We start from the raw sequence: 21753 nt of genomic DNA, 5'->3' as shown, positions 1-21753 counted from the left end.
AAGGAGCAGGGCTCGTTCTGCTCTGCAAGGCCCAGATTGGCCTGGAGGGGGTGCTCTTCGCTTGTGATATTTCCGAGGGCTTCTTGGCAAGCCAGTGGCTGACAGCCTGCCCGTGTCTCTGCCAAGGTCTCGTGGCAAGGCATGTGGCTTTCCCTCCTGGCTCATCGTGGCACCTTCTCCTGACCTGTCTGAGCACTGCCTGTGGGGAAGGCCAGCCTCCCCTTGCTCATCTGCCGCGAGATGGAAGAACTAGTCTTCAGGTGACCCCAATGGGGAGATTTCTGATATTCTGGCAGGTCAACCCTATAAATTAGCAGAGGAAAACTGAAGATATTATACCGTGGAGTCATAAAAGTGCCCAGGGCCAGCTGAGCAAACCAGATTGAACGGAATCAACAGGTTTTCTCTCTTGCTCTGATCTGGATAAATCTTGATTGCTGTACTAGGGGGGTCTTAAAGGTTCCTTTTCTTTGGATTGGCGGCCAGGAAGAGTCACTCCAGATTTGTTCTTCTGTTGCGGTTTCCTGTATTGCAGGGTATTTACAATAACCCTGACCCCCGGTTTTGCTAAAATGGAGAGGCAGCTAAATCACCCCACGTTGCTCTTATGTTACCTAGGTCTTGTCTGCCTCTGCGTTACTGGGCCATAACAGTGTATTTCTGATGGCTTTTGGTTTTGAACATGTGCATGATTGTGACTGCCCGAAACATCCAGCTTTAGGTCCAGCTTGAGAGCACCAGACTCTGGGAGAAGATTAAAGCTCACCCACAGCCTCCATTTGCTTCCTGAAATCCCACCCCCATGGGGGGCTAACAAAGGAACATTCAGCTTTGGTCAAGGGGGGGCATTATTCCTTTGTTTCCAAGCTCATGAGTCGCTTGGCTCTCGGAAGGCAGGAACTGGGAATAGCTGGGAGCAGAGAGTGTCCCAAGCTCTCCCCCGTCTGGGACTGAGTCCAGAGGACTTGGGTGACAGCTCCCCATCTGCCCCGGCCAGCACGGCCGTCTCGCAGTGCTCGGAGGTGTGGAGCAAAACGCCCGGAGAGTGCCAGGTTGGTGAAAGGGAAGGGGTTGCTCCTTTCTTGCAACTTGGGAGATAAGGCGCTGGATCTGATGCCTAAGAGCTGGGGTGAGAATTCTCCTTCCGCAGCTGCCTGGGAAGCCATGAAGCAGGCCACGGAGGTGCCCCGGCTGCCACTCTTGCCCACCCCTGCCCTTGGGGCTCAGCCCTGGCTGCCCTCTCAACAAGCGGGCTCTTTCTCTTAGAAAAAACACAAAGCCTTATATGACGCTTTTCCCAGAGCTGCTTAAAATTAAGACAAGGGCAACAATAACAAAGCATCCATCAAACTGAACAAGGATTCATTCTCTCTCTCTCTCTCTCTCTCTCTCTCTCTCTCTCTCTCTCTCTCTCTCTCTCTCTCATGCACACACAGAGAGAGACAGACAGACAGACAGAATGAGATCGGTAAGGCAGCAAGAACTAGAACAGTGGATTTTCAGTGGCCAAGGAGCTGTTGCCGATTCCCGACAGATCTCTTTGGAGACAAGGGCAGCTTGTGGGCAGGTGGGCGGAAGCTTGTCCTCTCGTTGGCCTCAGGGCCTACCCCATTTGGGGCCTGGATCGGCCTTGCATTTCAAGAAATGGGCACACCGTCTTCTCTTGCTTCATTGACCCTTCTGTGTTTGCTTGTGTAATTTTGAGGCGGAGCAGCCATCCGCACCGATTACTGCTGGGCTTGTGCCAATAAGCTTTCTCTCCCTGCCCGTTTTCCCACTGCCTTCCGCAGCCAACAGGAACCGGAGAGGAGGCCACCGTGAGCTTGGTCCGTTCCTACGATGACCTGAGCCGCAAGCTGTGGAAACTGGAGGGGCTGCCGCTGTCAGTGACGGCTGTGCAGGGGGCCCACCCGGCTCTTCGGTGCACAGATGTGAGTTCCCCATGGCGGGGGGCCTCTCTGGTTTCTTGGAGGGTTTCCTCGTGGCACTTTAGTAGCAGAGCATATCTCCCTGGGAAGGCTTTTCTGGGGTCTTCCGTGGAAGGATCTCGCGACAGGCTTTGCTCACTCGAGTGACTCTTTCAAGCCTCTCTGCACCTGGCAGGAACCTGGAGGTCTCTTCCGTAAAGCAGCCACTGGGAGAAGCTAAGGTGTCTTCTCCTGAGCTAGACCATTGGTGTGTCTGGCCCGGTATCGCTCCTCCTTTCAGTGGCAGGATGCCCCCAGGCGGGGAGGAGAGACCCTCCTGGTCACCTCAACACAGGTGGGCAGAGCCCAGGCCTACAGGCCAGGTTTGGCCTGACTGGGCCCCAGTCCAGCCCTCTTCGTTCCCCAGCAGGCCGCACCCTTTCCCTTGCCCTCCCAGCTTGGCCTTCCGTCTTGCATGTAGCTTTTGCCTATTCGGAAAGGTTGAAACGCCTCTGAAGGCAATTGGAGTTCGTGGCAGGAAGCACTTCAGCTGGTGCAGCTGGAAATTCTGACCTCCTTCCTTCAGCCGCAGCTCCCCCTGGAAGGCGGTCCCCGAGAGATCCTCCAGAGTGGATTTCAGTCTGCAGACACCAGCCCTGTCCTCTGCTACTGAGCGGGGGTCCCCTCCCTTCTCAGCGAGGCCACGGCTGGGTCAAGCCAGAGAAGGTGCTGCCTGGAGGGGCTCCTGGACCGACCCAGCAGACATCCCTGCAGGAGCTCCCAGGTCTGCAGGGGAGGCCTTGGGCACACGCCCTTCAAGAGTCGGCCCCGAGCAGCAGAGGCCAGAGGCAGCCCCTGGGAAGGACGCAGTGGGTCGCAGGGTTCGCTCCGGAAATGCTGGTTCAGTGCCAAGGTGGAGGTTCTCGCACTCCAGTTCCTATTGGGTTACTCGAGAGCTAGGCCAGTAGCAGGAGTGCTGAGGCAGTCGGATCCTTCCCGCCGACTCGTCCAGCTCCTGATTTGCCACCCTCGGCTGACTTGAGAGCGTCTGGGGTCCAGAGGTCACGAACCACCTGCCCGAAATATGGAAGTGACCACCAGCTTGGGATCTGAGCGCTCCGCCTCGTCCTGGCTTTGGCGGACACCCTTCCTCCTCGCTTTCCAGGTTTTCCCTCCTGTGCCCATGAAGCCAGACTACGCCTATCATGCCAGAAGCAAGGACCGCGAGTCGCTTCTGCCCTTGGAGGAGAAGCCGTGCCCGGCCTATATCGCCCCAGTGGAAGGCAAGGAGGCGCTTCCGGGACAGAGGCGGGGCGGCCGGGATCCCTCGCATTACCAGCACTGGCCGGGGCTGATGGGCGCTTGGGCCAAAGCTGCTGGGGGGCCTTAAGTGGCCGGACTTCGCTAAAGAGCAGCCTTCCCGACAGCTGGGCCAACCCCAGGCGTGCTGGCTGGGGATGATGGGGGAGTGTCAGGTTGGGAAGGCGTTGGGCCCAGCCAGGAGGGCTGCCTTGCCTTGTTGCCTCCGTGCTTCTGCCGCACCCCGTCCCTCCAGCGAGCTGATCCCCTCCCTCTCTGCACTCTAGTGATATGCCACATGGAGGGCAGTGGCCAGTGGCCCCAGGACAAGGGAGCCATCCAGCGGGTCAAGGCCGCCTTCCAGCTGCGGCTGGCAGAGCTCCTGAAGCAGCAGCACCAGCTGCTCTGCCGGGCCGCCCCCACCTACACGGACGTGTATAAGGTACGGCCGATTTTTGCATGTGCATTCGTAAAAATCATTATTTTGTTTGTTATGGGCAGGGCCTGCTAGCACCAAGCCAGCGTCCCCCCTTTTTTTGTGGGGGGGGCAGTTCAGGAAATCTGAGGAATGGCTGTTGGCATGAACACAAAATACCCTATCGCTGGATTGCCATTGGCGTGTCTACAGTCTTGTTTAGTCACAAAGCCGTGCCCAACCCCTCGCGACCCCATGGACAACACTCCTCCAGGCCTTCCTGTCCTCCACCGTCCCCGGAGTCCACCCAAGCTCACACCTACTGCTTCAGTGACCCCATCCAGCCACCTCATTCTCTGCCGTCCCCTTCTTCTTTTGCCCTCAATTGTTCCCAGCATCAGGCTCTTCTCCAGGGAGTCCTTCCTCTTCTCATTAGGTGGCCAAAGTACCTGAGTTTCATCTTCAGGATCTGGCCTTCTAAGGAGCAGTCAGGGTTGATCGCCTTGCAGTCCAAGGGACTCGCAGGAGTCTCCTCCAGCACCACAATTCAAAGGCCTCAATTCTTCGGCGCTCAGCCTTCCTTATGGTCCAGCTTTCACAGCCATACATTGCAACTGGGAAAACCATCGCCTTGACCATACGCACTTTTGTTGGCAGGGTGATGCCTCTGCTTTTTAGGATGCTGTCCAGATTTGCCGTAGCTTGTCTACAGTCACATGTGTGTTACTCAGTGAAAACGTTCCCTCCATGCTTGCTGTCACAGCATCTTTTTAATGAGGGAGTATTTAATTCTGCTAATGCTGCTTTTAAGTAAGCCTTGGCATGGTCCAGTGGTTGCTGCTTGTTGCAGGGAGATTATTAATCTGTTAAATTTTGTACTGGAACAGCCTTTAATATTCACTGATGTACGTGCACTTCTAGCTGACTGCTTTATGGAAATTAACAAATGCCCAGCAGAAACGGATTTTCTGTCCCCTTGGGAAAGCTAAAAGACTGAGATTACAAAAGTAGGAAGACTCCTGTAATGCAGTAGACTAACGACTTTACAACGGTTCCAGTCTTTAAATGGGTAGCTATCAATACCACCTTTGAATGGGTCCTTCTGTGCATCTTGAGCCTGCGTTTGGTTAGGACCCCCAGGACATGGAATGGGCTTCCATGGGAGGTGGTGGAGGCCCCATCAGTGAGGGTTTCGAGGAAAGATTGGACAACCACAGGTTGGGGAGTACATGAGTGGAGCCAGGGGTCAGACTAGATGGCCCAGGAGACCCCTTCCGACTCGCTTTGTTTCAATGTTGAAGCTTACGATGAGCTGTTAGAAAGTGATAGTCATTTCAAGTGTTTTAATTGCTAGGGGTAGATACAAGTCATTTGTGTATATTAAAATACAACTTTTTCATTGAATAGTTCTTTGCTGGATCCCACAGTGGTGGCCCAGTCGCTGCGCCACCCCCCCCCCCCCCGGCGAATCCAGCATTTGCAGCCAGTGGGTCCAGAATATTTTCACCAGTTTGGTAGCTCTGGAACCCTCTGCCCCATCCAACCCCATGCCCCCTCTCCTTCGTGGCTTGGGTGGAGTCTTCTTGGAGGGCGTGTGGTTCTTTTGGCCCGGTGCCGCAGTGTGCCGGACTTCCTTTCTGTGGTCTGTACTTTGTGGCAAATCTGTGAGGTCCTGACGCAAGAGGATGATGGCCATCTGAGGCCGGGATTTCAGACTTGGGGTTTCAGTTCCTTTTCAGCTCTGATTCTCCTGAGCCTCAGCGGTATAGAGGGCTATTTAGTATTCATTTGTTAGATTCCCATCCCACCTTTTTCTTTTTTAAAGAACTCAAAGTGGCTTACATCATTCTTCCCCCTCCTGCCCTCAGTCTTATCCCCAAGACGGCAACCCTGCGAGGTAGACTGGGCTGGGTCTGCGGCTGGCCCCAAGCCACCCAGTGGGCTCCATGGCTGAGTGGGGATGAGGACGCAGGTCTCCTCAGTCCCGCGTTCTTAGCCACTGTGCCGCACTGGCTCCCCAGAGATTTGTTTATGTGTGCTAGATAATTGGCTCAGTGCAGAAGTGGATTTCCCCCGAATGGGAGGGACGTGGTGGTAGAATTTGGTTTTGTTGTCATTTAGGGGAGAATCCTGTGCATGTTTAGGCAGGAAAAAGGCCTTCAAGCGCTTGCCAGTCACTACCCTTTTTTCTGCCTAAACAAGCATAGGATTGCATCTTTAACCCCTTCCTTGAATGCAGGGGTGGCAGGAAGCAGTCGCCTCTCCAGGGAGAGGGTATTCTGGAGTTTGGGAAGCACACAGGAGAAATTCCTTCCCCACAGACCTCCTTCAGCACACGTGTCTTCAAAAGGGCATCTGCCGCTGTTCTTAATCACCAAGAAATGTTATTAATAGGAATGGGATTTGATCAAAAGGAGGACCAACAGAAGGGTCCTGTGGCAAGTGGCAACCTTCTTTAACCTGGTGTCTTGTATGCAGTGGGGTTGAACTCCTATTCCCATCATCCCTGGCCGGTAGGACTAATGGTTGGCATAGAGGCCTGGGAGATGGAGCGCCTTTGCAACACGCAGGAGCCTTTCTGCGCACTTGATTGGATTCTTCAGAACCGCTCTGCCCTTGAAAGGATTAAAGCCTAGATTTACTTCTCTATAAAGTAAACTTGATTTACTTTAAATTTATTTTTATTTTACTTTAAATCTAAATTTAAAAAATAAAGTGGGAATGTATTCTGTATACAGCTACTGCTTCTTCCATTGCATCCGTATCCCATGAAGAACCCAAGGAGGCCTCCATAGCTCCGTTTGTATCCTCACAAGAGCCCTGTGAGGTAGGCTAGTTTGAGAGTTTGGGACTGGCCCAAAGTCACCCCGTGAGCTTTAGGGGTAAGTGGGGACTTGAACCCGGAGCCTCCTGGTCCGCAGTCCAGCACTCACACTGGCCCTCCTGCTTCCTGATGTATTTTCCGACAGTCATTCCAGTATCAACCTACAAAGTCTGGGAAGATTTTAGTCTCCATCTGCTTGTGTGTCCTCAGTTAAATCACTCCATGCATAGCGTTTCTGGTGTGTGTGTGTGTGTTTGCTGTGCCGATGTGCAAGCAAAACCGTTTTGGTGTGAATACAGCACCAACGTGCCCAAAACTGATCACTGCCTTTGATTTTGGAGGAAGGAATCCTGAATCAGCGAGGAAAAGGATGGCGACATTGAGATATTAATTGGTGTGATCTGAATGGACAGTTTTTAATCGGAGCAAACCGATTAATTATCTCGGTGTTGTGGCCACAGTGTCAGCTGATTTGGGTTGAATTTGAAAAGAAGAATTTTTTTTTGCTGAACCAGGCAGCAGACTTTAAAAAAGGTGAATAATTTTCCATAGAACTATTTTACAAGAGAAATAGGTGGGAAGCATTCTGTTAGAAGAGGCTTTCCTCTTTGTCTCATACAGAAGGTGATGCCTCTCCTAGGCCAGTGGGCGGCAGGTGACTCTCCGGATAGTTCCGTTCCTGGAAGCCCTGTGGGCGTGGCCAATTGCCAGGCATGCTGGGAGCTGGAGTCCAAAAAGTTCTGCTTTCCGCCCACCTTTGCCCCTGCTGTGACACAGACCCCCTAAAAGCCGATTTTTTTTCCTTCCAGATTTCTCATTTGAGATTTAGTGACTTAGTGAATAGATTAATCAACTAAAATTCACAGTTTAATCGTGTGGGATGTGCAGCCAACCCCAGTTCTGTGTATACAATTGCATGTGTGCATCAAAGGCGCAAATTCCTCCACAGAGGCAGCATTGCAGGGATAGTATTATGGGCTGGGGAGGGAAAGTCAGGGCAAGGAGGGAGACGGCGCTCGGGGCAGAAGCAAATCTTCTGTGTGTCCTTCCTCTTCCTCAGGATGGCTATGTCTTCCGTCTCCGAGTGGCCTACCACCGCGAGCCCCAGATCCTGAAGGAGGTGGTCACCCCAGAGGGGATGCTGAAATACGAGGACAACGAGGAGTCCCGGCAGCTGGAACTGGAGACCCAGCATTTGCCGTACCTGACCAGCTGCCTTCATGGGTAAAAAAGGAGCGGAAGCCCCAGCCAGCCGTCCCTTGGTCACACCATGCTTTGACTGCTGCAGTGTGTTCTCTGTGGGGCTGCCCTTGAAGACTGTCCAGAGGCTGCGGTTGCCAGCTTCTTTTCAGGCAGAAGTCGAGGTGGTGCTGTCCACCTCCAGAACTAGGGGGCTTAGTCTGCCTACCAGAGTGTCCGCCTCTTGGCGTGCGCCTGTCCAAGGATTAAGATCTGCTGGATGGGACTTTTGGGCAGCCCTTGGACTCCGGGGGGGGACCCTTTGCCTGGTGCCCACAAAGGGCTTTGCCCCAAACGGCAGCGTGTCTTCTTCAGGCATCGCAACTGGCCTCCGCTCTCTTGGCTTCCGGAAGGGGGAACGGGCTGGCTGGAGAATGCTAAAAGCTGTCGGACTTTTTTTTCCAGTCTAAACATGCTCAGGTTGCTCCCTGTATGGTGGAGTTATTTAAAGTTTGCAGTGACCTCGTGTTGCGCAGTTCTGAATTGTTGCTCCGTGAAGGCTTTTTAGCAAATGGGGGGGGGGGCAGTGATGACTATGACCGTAATAATAATGAGGTCGCTTGCTCTTCTTCTGGGACATTTTGCTTAAGAGACTGAGCTCCCTGCAGGCTGCCCTGAATTTCCTGTGGGAAAACAGAGTCTGAGCGGGAGGAGAGCCGCTGGGCAAGGCAGCTTGGGCAGGAAGCTTCCCACTATCCCAGACCTGCATGCATCATGGGGGCGAGTGAGGGGCACCTGGTCAGGTTCAGCCACTGGTGCGAGGAAGGTGCTCTGCGGTTCCCTGGCCTCATTTCTCAGGCCTCCCCAGACCCCCTCCCAGCACCCGCCTCCCTTTTCACCTGCAGTCCTGCAAGTCATCTTTCCCACTTTATCCCTGTGGTCCCTTTTATGCTGCTTAAAACCCCAGAACAGTTCCAGTTAAAGCACCGTGTACAATTTCACGGTCAAGAACAAGGAGGAGAACCGGCGGAGCTGGACGACAGCTGCCCTTTTCGGTGTTTGGCTGTTCAGCCGGCCAGGACAGCCGCCGCCCGAGAATCGGCTCCTGGTGCCCATTTACACATGCCCGCTCTTGCTGGGGATTGTAGGCTTTTGGAGGGGGGGTTCTCGCGCAGATACAGCCGGCCACGCCTTCTCTGTGCTGCCTGGGGGAGGGACGGAGGCCCTGGGAGTCGGGTCCCTGACGGTCTGTCCCCTTCCCATAGCCTCCAGCAGCAGCACCCCGCTTTCGGCAGCACCAGCCGGCTGGCCAAGCGCTGGATCCGTGCGCAGCTGCTGAGCGACAGCCTCTCCGAGGAGTGTGTGGATTTGCTGGTGGCCTTCCTCTTCCTGTGCCCAGCGCCCTTCACTGCACCCAGGTAAGAGCCCGGGCTGGTGTTGGCTCTCCAGGCCACCCGCCGCTGGATAGCCCCACTTCCGTGCCAGGCAGGGCTTGTCCCCCTCCTCCGTGTCCCGCGGGGAGCTGCTGCTGAGCCTCCGGGGCCGGGCCGGAGCTGTTGGCGTCGCATCCTGCTTGCGGGTTCCCAGAATGTGGCAACTTGCCCTGGGAAAGGAGCTGTGCAGGATACGCCCTGGGCACCTTTGCTCCAGTGTTCCATCCCCAGCAGTGACATAGTCTTCAGGTAGGTTAGTCCTGCTCAATCAGGTGCTTCCCAGGTCTGTGGGACTTCGGTGCCCAGCATCCCCATCCAGCATGCAGGGCGTTGTAACCCACCACATTTGGAGGGGGCTGAGCCAGGGAAAGCTGGAATAGGCAGCAGTTACTTTGAACCAGGGCCAGGAAGATTGGTGGCCTGCCACGTGGTCCGGACTACAGATCCCATTGCCCCTCACCATCGAACATTGTGGTTTGAGCTGATGGGAGTCGGAGTCCACCAAGATCTGATCATAGGTTCCACATCCCTGCCATAAAGATGGGGCCCGAGGCGGCAGGGTGGGTGGATTTGAACCCAGCCTCCCTTAATCCAAGACAGGCTTTCTGAGTGGATCTGGATTAAGGGCGCAATCCTGTGTGTGCTTACCCAGGAGGACGCCCCATCGAACGCACCGTGTGAGCAGCCAGGCACAGGGCTGTGCTGTAAGCTAGCCACTGGAGTCCCATCCATTGACATGAATGGGACTCCAGCTGCTCTTTGCGTCCGGCGGGAACGGAGGTGACTCTGAGTGCATGCAGGAGAGCCAGCGTGGCCGGGTGGCTGGTGTGCCAGTCCGGGACATGGGCAGCGAAACGGAGCAGCGCCAGGTGAACCGGGTTCCTCACAAGAGGCAAAAGGCAGGCTCTCAACGCAGCGCTCGCAAATCTATTCAGAAGTCAGGCCCATTCAGTTAGTGGGTCCAGACGGCAGCCATACTCAGCCCGGACCTGTCTCTTTCCGCGGCACCGTCACTGGCTCGTGAACGGGGCGAAGGCGGCATGTCCGTGTGGGGTCTGTCCGTCACTTGCTCTCTCCCATAATCTTCCCATCAAAGGGGTCTCCGTCTTGCCCTTAGATGGAAAAAAGGGGGAATCACAGGAGGAGATTTCTCCCTTTCCTGGGTCTTTCCAGGGGTGAGCGGTGCTCCACATGTTCTGGCCTACAGCTCCCATCGTCCCCAGCCAACATGGGGAGGAGCATGTCCAAAACATCTGGAGATCTATAGGACCGTTGCGATTTGGTTTGCACTTACCTGGGAGCAGGTAGCGAGTCGGTGTAAGTGTGTGTCTTTTTATGCTCCCGTAATCGCAAGGCGCTGTTTGTGGCAGGGCCGTGTGTAGGTGTGTGCGGCACCTCCGCTCGGTCTCACGCCTTTCCCCCTCCCGCAGCTCTCCCCAGGTGGGCTTCCTTCGCTTCCTTCACCTGCTCACCACCTTCGACTGGAAGAACAGCCCCCTCGTGGTGAACCTGAACGCGGAGCTCAAAGGTAAGCTGGGTCTGAGGGAGAGGAATGGCGGAGGGTCAGAGGAGCGTGTGCTTTCTCTCCTGAAGGTGCGCACTCACCTCAGAAGGAACAAAAAGCAGCCGGCTCTCCGTTGATACTCCCTGAATCCTCACACCTTGTTTCCAAGGAATTTCGTTACCTGATCCCTGTAGCCGAGCCAGGTGGCTTGTCATCCGATTTGTACCGTTAAAAAGCTTCCTGCTTCTTTTGTTTTAAAGGATGGCTAATTTTACCATGTTTGCCGCACCCTAAGCGAATATAATCCTTTTATGTTCTCTCTCTCTCTTGAATGTAGCCATTGGCTTGCTGGCTTACCTGTTCCCTCTCCAAGAAAAGGCAACCCCAGGGGTGGTGGAGGCTTGCAGGCAGGGCATGATGAGGTGGGGGGGCAGCCCCAATTTATTTTGCACCCCGACATCTGTGATGCAGAGATAAAGCATGCCACTTGTGGGGTCATGCAGGCGGGAGGGCAGGCCACGTTTCTTCCCGCTTGTATGTTTCCTGAGGGCAGTTGGTTGGCCTCTGCGGGGACAGAATGTTGAACCAGGGCCAGGTCCTGCAGGATTGCTTTTATGTCCTTGATGACTCAGATCCAGATTTTTGGTCGGATCCAGTAGGACGCCTCTTACATTTTATTTATTGATTGAAAGCTTTTCTGTCCCTACAAATGTCTCGGGGTGTCTTACATTCTTAATCCTTGTATACAGAGCAAAGCCGCTGGTCGCTTGAATTCAGCGTCGTCTACCCCAGGGATGGGGAGCCGGTGGACTTCCACATGTTGCCCATCATCCCCAGCCCCTGGACATGCTAGCTGGGGCTGAAGGTGCCTGTAGTCTACAGCATCTGGAGGGCCAGATTCCACTTCCCTGGTCTGCCTTTGCTCCTGGTGGGATCTCAGGGTCCCGAGAGAGTCCTGGAAAAGTTCAGGATGGAACCGGGTCCTTTTCCGGGTGCCTCCTCTGCAAAAGTGACTGGCAGGAAGGAGGGTTGTCCAGAGAGAGCACCTGCCTTGTCCTCAGGAAGATCCCTCCCTGGGGCCAGGGCCATCCCATCATCCTGGAGCACTGCCACCACGTTCCCTGTCTCAGGTAGCCCCAGGGAGGGGCCAGCATATGATGCGCCTCTCCTCCCTGGGTGCCGGAGCATGCTGGATGGCAGGATTTACCCAAGAATCCCCCCCCTCCTCCTGAGGACTCCTGCGGAGGGGGCGCGCATACCCAGCTTCTTGGTTTCTTCCGCGTCTTTGATTAATTGCGGGAGATTCCATGGGCTGGATCCAAAACTGCGTTGCCCAGAGCGAACTCTCTGGTGTGGCCACACTTGGAATGTTGTGTACAGTTCTGATCGCTGTACCTGAAAAAGGACATTAATGGGTAATTAGAGCTGCCGTGACCCGAAAAGAGGCATTAATTGGGTTGGAAAAAGTGCCGAGAAAGGCAGCCAGATGACAAAGGAGTCGGAGCACCTCCCCTGCGAGGGAAGGCCGCCTCAGCTGGGCTTGCGTAGCCTGAAAAGCAGGAATGGAAGGTGAGACAGGGCAGAAGGTGGAGAAAGAGGCCTGGCGTGGAGAAAATGGAGTGGGGGCATTTCTCTCCCTCTTCCCCAGCATTTGGGCCCCGGGTCCCTCCACGGAGCTGCTTGGTGGGAGGTTTAGGACAGATAAAAGGAAGAACCTCACCCAGTGCAAAGTTAAACTGTGGCTGTCGCTGCTGTTGTTGCCGCTGCTGTTCTTAATAGTGCAAGATGACGTTCCTAGCCCGCCTCTTCCTTCACCAGGCTGGCTCGTAGGATTCTCTTCCCCTCCATTTTCTCCCCACAACAACCACCCTGTGGGGCGGGTGAGGCCGAGAGGCTGTGCCTGGCCCAAAGTCACCCCGTGAGCTCCATGATTGAGTGACGGCCACCAGCTTCGATGTCTTTAAAGGGACTTGGGACACGTTGCCTGGGGAACAGGCTGTGAGTGGCTGCCAGCGCTGACGGCTGTAGGTGCCCATCATTATCACAGGGTTCCATATGTGTCGATTGCTGGGGAAGATGGGCAGCATGGTGTTGTTGCGTGCACACCGTCCTGGTGGCTTTCTTTCCACAGGCCAATGTTGGCCTGCGGTGGAAGCAGGACCTTGGTCCCTTGGTCCATCCCGCCGTGTTTTTTCTTATGCTCTCCTGCAGCCCATTTCAACTAGGCCCATTGAATTCCATGGAATTTCACCGTGACTAATTTAAGCTCCATTGATGTTGGTGGGGCCACTCTAAGCATGGCCAAGACTGGATCCAGCCCATGAGCGCTGTGGGTGGCCGTTCAAGTTTTGACTAGCAGCTCCCCAGTTTCTCTTTCAAATTTCCCAAGTCCTTAAAAAGAAATTTTCTGCTCTTGGGGGCAGAATATTTGTGAATCAGGTGTGCTGTGAGTCACCCAGAGGCCCAGAACAATTGGACGGGCTAGAAATATCCCAAATAAATAAATACGTGCCAACATCTCGCTGTGGAGCAGGATTGGGACCACAGCGGTGTGTTTGGGTGGGTAAAGTTGAAGCCTCCATATCGGGATCAATTTAAATTGGCCTCCCCAGAGCAGTTTTAATCTGGAAAGTGTCATGGGAAGCGCATGCTGGCATGGAAGCTTCTTTAGGAGTGATATTAACACACTTTTCCAAAGCGACGTGACTTCAGTCCGGTCTGCTTGGCTGGAAGCAGCGGCGGTTGCAACATCTTGCCCTAGCGAAGCAGATCATTAATTTATGAGCTCTGTGAGGAAGTGCCTGTCCTGAACCTACCACAGATTAGCCTTCTTAGAAACAGGGTTGCTTAAAGCATCGGACCTCCTAGTTTTTTGGAAGTTCATCATTCCAGCCAAAAATAGCGCCTGATGAGTCGGCTTGTGTTGTAACCACGGAGGCAGCTGGCGGTTTGTACCTCCACCTAACCCAGCTTTGCCACAAGCCACGGTGGGCTGGTTCTTGCCCAGGGGATTCAGCGGTGGGTTTCCTCCCCTTGCCCCTCAGCCCTCCTGCTGCTGTTCCGGGAAACCTGTGGCAGTTCCGGCCTCTCTCTCAAGCCCTTTTTGCTTTTTCTGCTTTTTTCCCTTAGAATTTGAACAGTGAGCTCTGAATGGAGGGACTGTTACTGTTGGGCCAGCTTAAAAAAATTGCCCCAAATGTATACAGATTTTTTGTCATTTTAAAATCTTCCGTGGTCAGATTTGCAGAGGAGCATGGTTCTGCAGGTTCTTAGTAGGGGTGGTGCCTTACCTTGCCTTAAAAAAAAGAAAAAAACCTTTAGGTTCTGGTAAGAACCAGGATTTCTCTCATCTCTCTTTTGGTGGGTTCAAATTCCAGAAAATCCTCTGCAGGGATTCTTATAAAATCTGGGCAGCTTCTCCACTTAATACAAAACAACGATATTCAGTCTAGGCTTTCTATGAAGTTGCTTGCAAATGCCTTTTCCATCGCTGAGAATTCATCTTTTTCTGCCAGTGATTGATACATACCATTCATGCAACGAGTTACCCGTTCATGGGGGTTTTCCTGCTTATTTGCACCCGAGTGCTCACTGGTTTATTTATTTATTCAAAGCTTTTCTATATTGTCTGCTACCAAATAGTCTCGGGACAGTTTTACAATAAAACAAAGGAAAACGCAACATCCATGGCTTTGCCCATTCTACATAATCTCCTTATCAATAAAAACCAGCCAGGCGAAAACTAGAACAAGAGGTCTATACAGAATAAAATTTGTCTTTATTAAAGCAGGTCGTGCTCACACTGTGGGGCGGGGAATTCTTTTAATCCATGGGGCAAATTCAGCTCTGGGGCTGTTGTCAGGGTTGCATTCTGCTGGGTCCAGAGGCAACTGGTGTGGGCAAAAGGGACGGGCCCCCAAATAGCAGGCATTCAGGCTTCGATCTTTACTGCCAGCAACTAAGCCATAACAGGCTTCCAGCCTTTAGCAATGGGGGGAGAGCTGTTCAAAAGCTGGAAAACCACCAAGCGATTAGTGGCTGGGGAGAAGTGGCCGTGGCCGTTTGGAGGTGGGGCTGCCCCCCATCTATCTGGGTTGCAAATCTTGTCCGCAGTTCAAGGCAAGAACAGTCGTTGTTTCAACTCCCTCCAGCCAGACATTTTGTGTATCTGGAGTAGTTTCCTGTTTGCAAAGCACCCCTGCGGTGTTGTTGGTGTGGCTGCCACATCCCAACTTCACGGCAAACCTCTGAGGTCCTTTCCGGATTTTGGACAGAGGAGATTCATGCGAATAGCAGGATAACAGAGCCGTTCCTCAGGCTTGCTCTCCAAAGAGCTGGGAGAAGGAGGCATAAACCTCAGGCCATAGAAGAGTAGAATTGGGGCCATGAAGGCCATCGGGTCCAACCCCCTGCTGCTGCAGGTCACCAAGTCACACCATCCCACTCAGAGGGCTGCCCAGTTTCTTCCTGAATGTCTCCAGTGTGGGAGAGCCCCCCACCTCTCCACGCAGCTGGTTCCACTGCTGTATCGCTCTGGCAGTGAGGAAGCTTCTCCTGATGTCCAGCCCGAATCTGTGTTGTCGCAACTTGAACTGATTATTCCGTGTCCTGCACTCTGGGATCAGCCAGATCTTGACCTTCCCCTTTGGGAAAGCCTTTGAGGGACTTCTGGAGGGACACCATGTCCCCCCTCAGCCTTCTCTTCTCAAGGCTGAACATGCCCAGTTCCCTCAGTCTCTCCTCCCAGGGCCGTGTTTCCAAACCCCACATGATTTTTGCTGCCCTCCCCTGGACCCTTTCTAATTTTCCTGCATCTTTCTTAAATTGTGGCGTCCAGATTCACAATCACAAAGGGGTCCAGAATCACAAGAAGTTGCGATTTAAATAAGCCCACCTTCAGATGGACAACAAACCACAGCTTCCTTGTGATTCGTAGCTGGCAGCAAACCATGATTATCTTTGTGGGGATACAATCAGAGAATAATACTTGTGAAGTTGGAAGGGGCCACGAAGGGCAGGCGGTTGGACCCCCTGCTGTTGCAGGGCACCAAGTCACACCATCCCACTCAGAGGGCTGCCCAGCTTCTCCTTGAATGCCTCCAGTGTGGAAGAGCCCCCACCTCTCCAGGCAGCCGGTCCCACTGCCGCACTGCTCTGACTGTGAGGAAGCTCTTCTTGATGTCCAGCCTGAATCTGGGTTGTTGCAACTTGGGTGTATTATTCCATGTCCTGCACTCTGGGATCAGCCAGAAGAGATCCTGGCCTTCCTCTTTGTGGCAGCCTTGGAGGTGCTTTTAGAATGATACCACGTCCCCCCCCCCCCAGCCTTCTCTTCTCGAGGCTGAATGTGCAACATGCAGGCGTCTCTCGCCAGCTTTGAAAACCTTGCAGGTCTGCTTGTCTTAGACTCTCGGTACCCAAATTGTTCTCATGGGAAAATGAAACCAATAATCTTATTTAGAGAGGCTTGGGGAAGTGGGGCACTTTTCCAGCAAAACGAGGCATGTTTATTAGCTTTGTAAAGGGAGGCCCCTTTGCAAAGAGTCAGGTGACTGTCTAAAGGTGCATAAGATTGCACCTTTCCTTAAATTAATTTAAATTTTGTCATGGTGCTTCTAGGAGAAGACTCCCTCACCTTCCTGTGCAGGTAGATCAAGGAGTGGCAGCACAGGTCTGTTGTCAGATTCCGAGACAGGCAGGGGCAAAGGTTATCTCGCTTGGCCCACCTCTGCGGGCCCAAAGTGGGTTCGTTGTGGGAGATGTGACTGCAGGCCAGGTAGCCCCAGACGACTCAGAGGAAGGCAGCAACATTCTTCAATTTTCAGACAGTTTCCCTGGAGCTCACGCGGTGCACCTGAGCACCTAGTTCAGGTCTGTGCTTGTTTTGGTGCAGAATTTTGCTTCCTACAAATTTTAGCGTTTGCTTTTACTAAGGTTCTGGCCCTCGTGGCTGGAAAGGATGTGGTGGAATCTGAGGCTGCGAGGTGGTTGATTCCAGTTTCTCAAGGTCCAGAAGGCAGGCCTTTGGCACCCTGCTTCTCTTGACTGCTCCCTGTGCTTAGCGAGCAGAGTAAACTATTCAAAGGAAGATGTGTGCAGATGTGAGTGATACACATCGCTGTTAAGGGTTGCGGAATTCAGTGCCGTACAGAAATTTCCTCTTTTTTGAAAACATGCTAGATTCAGGTTGCCTTTGAACTGCAGATCGGTGCAACGTGAATAGCTTAACACCCCGTGGCAGGAACCTGTGGCTATTTGTTGGGCTGTGAGCTCTGGCTTGTTCACCACCACTCAGCTCAGCTGGATTCAAGCCACACAGGAGCCTGTGCTTCTCACACCACCCACAGTTCTGCAGCAAGCCATGCTCAGCCCGTGCTCAGCCCTTGAACGGGGCTTATGTTGTCTGCACTCGGTTCTTGGGTCAGGACAGCTGGCCAGGACTTCAGCCGTCCATCTTGCCCTGTGGCCGCATCTCTCGTCCGCTCTGGAGGGCCGCAAACAGGCCCCTCCTGGCTCGGGGGGTGTAATGGCTGCCCCGCGCCTCTTTCTGCTTGCCCCCACGACAGAGCGCATTTGTACTCTGCCAGGGGAGCCGGCAGCTTCCACCTCGTGCCTTGGGATTTGGCTGGCAGGGGCAGGCTGCCGTGAGCACGGTCCAGGAACGCAGTGCCTGTGTCTTCGTCACATCCGTGCCCCACCTTTCTTCCTCTTGCAAGAAACCCACGGCAGCTTGCCAGATTCCAGCCTCTGCGTTTCATCCGCACAACAACCCTGTGAGGGAGGTTAGGCTCAGAGTCCGTGACTGGCCTGAAGTCACCCCGTGTGCTCCAAAGCTGAGTGAGGACTCGAGCCAGCGCTCTGACCACTCCACCCGGTGGTGGATGACCACGGCGATGGGGCAGAGCGACACCGGCTGGCACTTCGCGCTGTGTTGTAGCTCTAGCTCAGCATTCTCGCTGAGAGGCAGAGATTCAGCCCAGAATCTTTCCCAGGCCTGCCTGCCTGCCTCCCAGGCAACACTCTTCATGGCCCCCGGGGGCCCTCCCCATCCCTTTGTCTCGCCCTGATTGCTGGAGGTGCAGCACCCCAGGAAGCGTTGCTCCACGGAGCCGCCGCCTCTGCCGCAGCGCCTGACGGGGCGTGTTTTGGGTCTTTTGCATCCAGACGCCGACTCCGTGGAGATCAGGAACCATTTCGTGGCGGCCCGGCCCCGGCTGCCGGTCATGTTCATCGCCACCCCCAGGGATCAGCGGCGCTCCATGTGGACCCAGGCGAGGCCTTCAGCACAGGTGAGCCACCCTTGCCTGGGCAGGTCGCACCTCGTCCCGGCCTCGGGGCGGTCCCCCCGGCTGCCCCTGAAGCACCCCGGCTTTTCCTTTGGCTGGAACGATGCTCGCTCAGCACCACGGCGGCCGTTGCACGGGCCCTGCGGGGTGAAGGGCCGGATTTCAGTAGCCTGGGAGGACCCTGGCCTTGGGCAGCCTCCTCCCCCATGCATTTCTCCAGTTCCCCGGTCAAGCCGTCCAAGCGAGCATCCATCGCCCCGTCTTTTGCGGGGGGAATTCCAGGGTTTAGCTCTGTGCGGTGTGGGGATGGCCTCCCCTCTGTTTCTCCGGAACCTCCCCCATAACAGCTTCCGGGGCTGACCCTGCTGGCGTTCCAGGATTGCAGGAGACGGAGAAAAGACCTCTGCCGGTCCACTTTCCCTGCACCGTGATGGGTTTCCACGCCTCGGCCGTGTCCCCCTCACTCACCTTTCTCCCAGGCCAACGAGACCCACCTGTTGCCACCTTTCCTCTCTGGGGAGCTGCTCCGGCCCCTGGACCGTTCGGGCCACCCTTTTCCGCAGGGCCCCGCTGAGCGTGCCTGCAGAACTTGCCACCTCTCGCCGTGCAGGTTCTCCCGCGAAATGAGAGCGTGCCCAAGACTGCCGTGTTGCAGAAAGCGTGTGGGCTTCTCCCAGGCTTCTGGGCGGGTCTTGCGTGGGTGACTGCAGCGTGCGCTGCTTGCGGCTGAGCTGGCACCTTGCTCAACGTGGAGGCTGCACACTTGTCAGGAGTGCGGTGGTTGACCAGGGTTACTAGTCCTCATGACGCTGCGTGACCTCCAGTAGCAGAGCAGAGACAGCATGCCTCTGGACACCCGTTGCTGGGGAACATGGGCGGGGGGTGCTGCTTGTGGGACCCTCTGGGCAGCTGACTGGCCACGGTGTAAACAGAATGTGGGATGAGGCGGGCCTGGACCTGATCCAGCTCCAGGGCCCCTTGCTGGTCTCAGTGTCGTGTCACCCCTTGTTACTCTTCAGTGTGAATTCTGCCCTCAGGTTTGATTTTGTTGCACCTGCATGTTTGTGTTTTATGTGATGTTGTGATGATTATGTTGTGCATCATCTTGGACATTCGATGAGTAAAAAAAGGGTGGCCAGGGCATGGGCCAGCGCCCCGTGAGTTCTCCCCTTTCTAAAGCTTTCCCTCCCTTCAGATCCTGCAGCGACTCCTGGTGTTGGCTCTGGAGTCTCTCCGGGCTCTGGAGGAGCAGCTGATGGACCCCCTGGGAGGCCAGGATGTGAAGGTAAGACTGCCAAGCCAAGCCCCGGGGAGCAGGGGCGGACCTGCTCCGCAGAGACCTGGGTTCAGCGTCCTGCTCCGTGATGAGCCCTTTCGGCAACTGTGCTGCCTTTACACCGCTGTAAAATGGGAAGGAGGGTGGGCTGCCTCGCAAGGCCGGCTGCAGGGGGGAGCAGGGTCTCCTTGCTAAGGCTGCAGGTGTCGACTGGTTAGATGGGAAGACGCAAAGCTGTGGCCCACAAGGTGAGAGGCTGTGTAGGGAATTTGTACTGTATTCTATTGTTTTTATGGACGGTTGTAAGCCACCAAGAGGGCTTTGGCTACAGGGGCAGTATAGAAATAAAACTGAAGATGATGATGATGATAGCAATTATTATTTCTTGGGTGAGGGGTGGAAAGATTCTTTCGCAACTTCTTGTAGAACAGAGAAGGAAAAGATAATCGCGATGGTGGTGTTTAATTCTGCCAATGACCTGAAGCTTTTGGCAGACGAGTTGCTTTCATTAAGAGCATTGGTCTCCAGCTGGGGGGGCGGGGTGTCTGGATTTTGTTTTGGGGGGAGCACGAGCCTAGGAAGGCGGGATCCCTTTGCGCACTCCTGTTGGGCTGCTCTGCCCGTGGTGGACGGTGCCCCGGGTGGCGAGGGCTGCGGCACAGAGCTCGGCTGTGCATGGGTGCCGGGGGGCTCCCTCTGCCCCCTTCTTGGCCTGGCTGTGGGCCAGGAATGCTCCTTCACCTCTCCTGTGGTGTCAGCTTGCTGGAGTTGGCCAACCCAGAGCCCCCCCCCGAGCCCTGGTGGTCCCCGCAGGAGGGCTCATTTGAAGAAAACGGTCTCTGTGGAGCTGGAAATTAAATGTCCTGGCAGGAAGGTGCCTGGAGGGCAGGGTGTGTGCCGAGTGGTCAGCCACAGGTCGCCCTGTTAGCCAGCGCCTGTCCTGGTCACTTCTCCGGTGCAAAGGTGATCTTGCAACCCTTTCTAATCTGTCAGGTTTCTTTTTTGGCTGTGTACCTGTTCCATTGTCACTGAAAAGCTGCAGAATCAGCTTCTGGAGGAGGTTAAGCAAATTCGCTTGCTCGCTTGCTTTCTGAAGTAGGTTTCTAGTCCTTGTGCTCGACCATTTGTAGGAAGCCACTGGCAGAAATGCCGAAGACCACAGAGCTGGTGAATAATCCTTCCAGTGGCTGGCGGTGCTTCACTTAGCACCTTGTGTTTCCATATGCGGTGGTACCTTGGCTCACAAACGCTTCAGTTCACGACCAAATCGGACCGCGAGCTAAAATTTCATAAAATTTTAACTCAGGTTGCGAACTCCACATTGGGTGGCGACCATGATCGTGGCCATCTCCCCACCCCATCTCAAGTGGGGAGATGGCTGCGATCGCGCCCTTCTTTCCTGCAGGAGCACAGCCGCGATCTTGGCCATCTCCCCCGCAGCACGAGCGCGGCCATCTACCCCCCCCAGCGCACCTGCATTTGCACCCCTCTCCCCCCGCCCCAGCGCGTCAGGACGACCGGTGTGTGCAGGGATGACAGGCTCAATCGCGGTCGTGCTGGGCGTGCGGGGAGATGGCCGCGCTCATGCTGGAGGTTGCGGGGGACATGGCCGCGATCTTTGTTCTTTTTCACTCTGCTTCACGTTTTTCTGAGTGAAAAAATGGTTACAGAACAGATTAACCTTATTTGCATTGAACCTTATGGGGAAATTTGACTTGGCTCACGACCAGTTCGGGTCACGACCAGAGTCCTGGAACGGATTAAGTTTGTGAGCCGAGGCACCACTGCATCTGGCACAACTACTTCGGGTTGTTCAAAGGGATTTTTTAAGAACTGCACAGTATGTCCTGCCAAACGCGCTTGAATTCGCCTCCCTCCTGTCGCTTGCCCTATAATGCCCCAAATAGCTTGGATACCTGGAGGATCAGCAGCGTGCCTGTCCCGTGCAATCGAAAGCAAAGACGCTTTTGTCTGTGCAGCCCAGCTAGGGCTCCCGGCTGATGAGGGCAAGAGGCAGGCCCCTCTCAGTGGCTGTGCTAATATTGGGCACCTCCATCCCCTGAGAGAGGGGATGATGTGTGTGGTATCGAGAGCACTGAACTGGGGACCTGAGAAATCTGGCCTCTTGTCCCCGCCGGGCCGTGGAGCCAGCTGGGTGACTTCGAGCCAGTCGCAGACTCTCAGCCAATCTCCCTCACAGGGTTGTTGTGAGGATAAAAGGAATCGTTGGGTCCTTTTGCAGGAGGGAAGAAAAGGCAGGATAGATAGCTCGATCATTTATTTATTTATTTGGAGTTTTTATATGCCGCCCCATTGCTTACTGCCTCGGGACGGCTTGCATAAATAAACAAAAATAGACAACATAGTGCTCAATACAAGTACAAAAAATACAAATTACACAAATTAAAACCCCCAATTCATTCTGGCTGGAAGTTAAAACCTATAGATAATATTAAACATTGTTTAAATATTGTTGAAATAAAAAGGACTTAGCCTGGAGCCGAAAAACAAATAACGATGGCGCCAGGCGGACCTCTCTAGGGAGCTCATTCCATAGATGGGGCGCCACCGTAGAGAAGGCCCTCCTCTGGGTATTTTGCCTCCTGATGTCTCTCCCGGAGGAGGGCCTC

At 54.5% G+C, this 21753-nt stretch overlaps 1 protein-coding gene across 4 annotated transcripts in view; it reads left to right on the top strand.

Annotated features, from left to right (window-relative positions):
* NOL6 (nucleolar protein 6) overlaps window positions 1–21753 on the top strand; it is a 60670-nt gene that overhangs the window by 18340 nt on the left and 20577 nt on the right. For 3 of the 4 annotated variants that reach the window (XM_044443995.1, XM_044443996.1, XM_044443998.1), the window contains 8 exons: window positions 1791–1931; window positions 3073–3190; window positions 3494–3648; window positions 7506–7669; window positions 8890–9042; window positions 10488–10585; window positions 17726–17850; window positions 19043–19132. In XM_044443995.1, coding sequence (XP_044299930.1) covers window positions 1791–1931; window positions 3073–3190; window positions 3494–3648; window positions 7506–7669; window positions 8890–9042; window positions 10488–10585; window positions 17726–17850; window positions 19043–19132 — 1044 coding nt within the window. The remainder of the gene's footprint in view (window positions 1–1790; window positions 1932–3072; window positions 3191–3493; window positions 3649–7505; window positions 7670–8889; window positions 9043–10487; window positions 10586–17725; window positions 17851–19042; window positions 19133–21753) is intronic. The other variant, XM_044443997.1, reaches the window with a different exon arrangement.

The sequence above is a fragment of the Varanus komodoensis genome, unplaced genomic scaffold, assembly GCF_004798865.1.
Source record: "Varanus komodoensis strain SLA01 unplaced genomic scaffold, ASM479886v1 scaffold43, whole genome shotgun sequence".
In the NCBI taxonomy this organism is placed as follows: Eukaryota; Metazoa; Chordata; class Lepidosauria; order Squamata; family Varanidae; genus Varanus; species Varanus komodoensis.
Note: the sequence above shows the minus strand (reverse complement) of the source record. Positions and strands in the feature narration are given on the sequence as shown.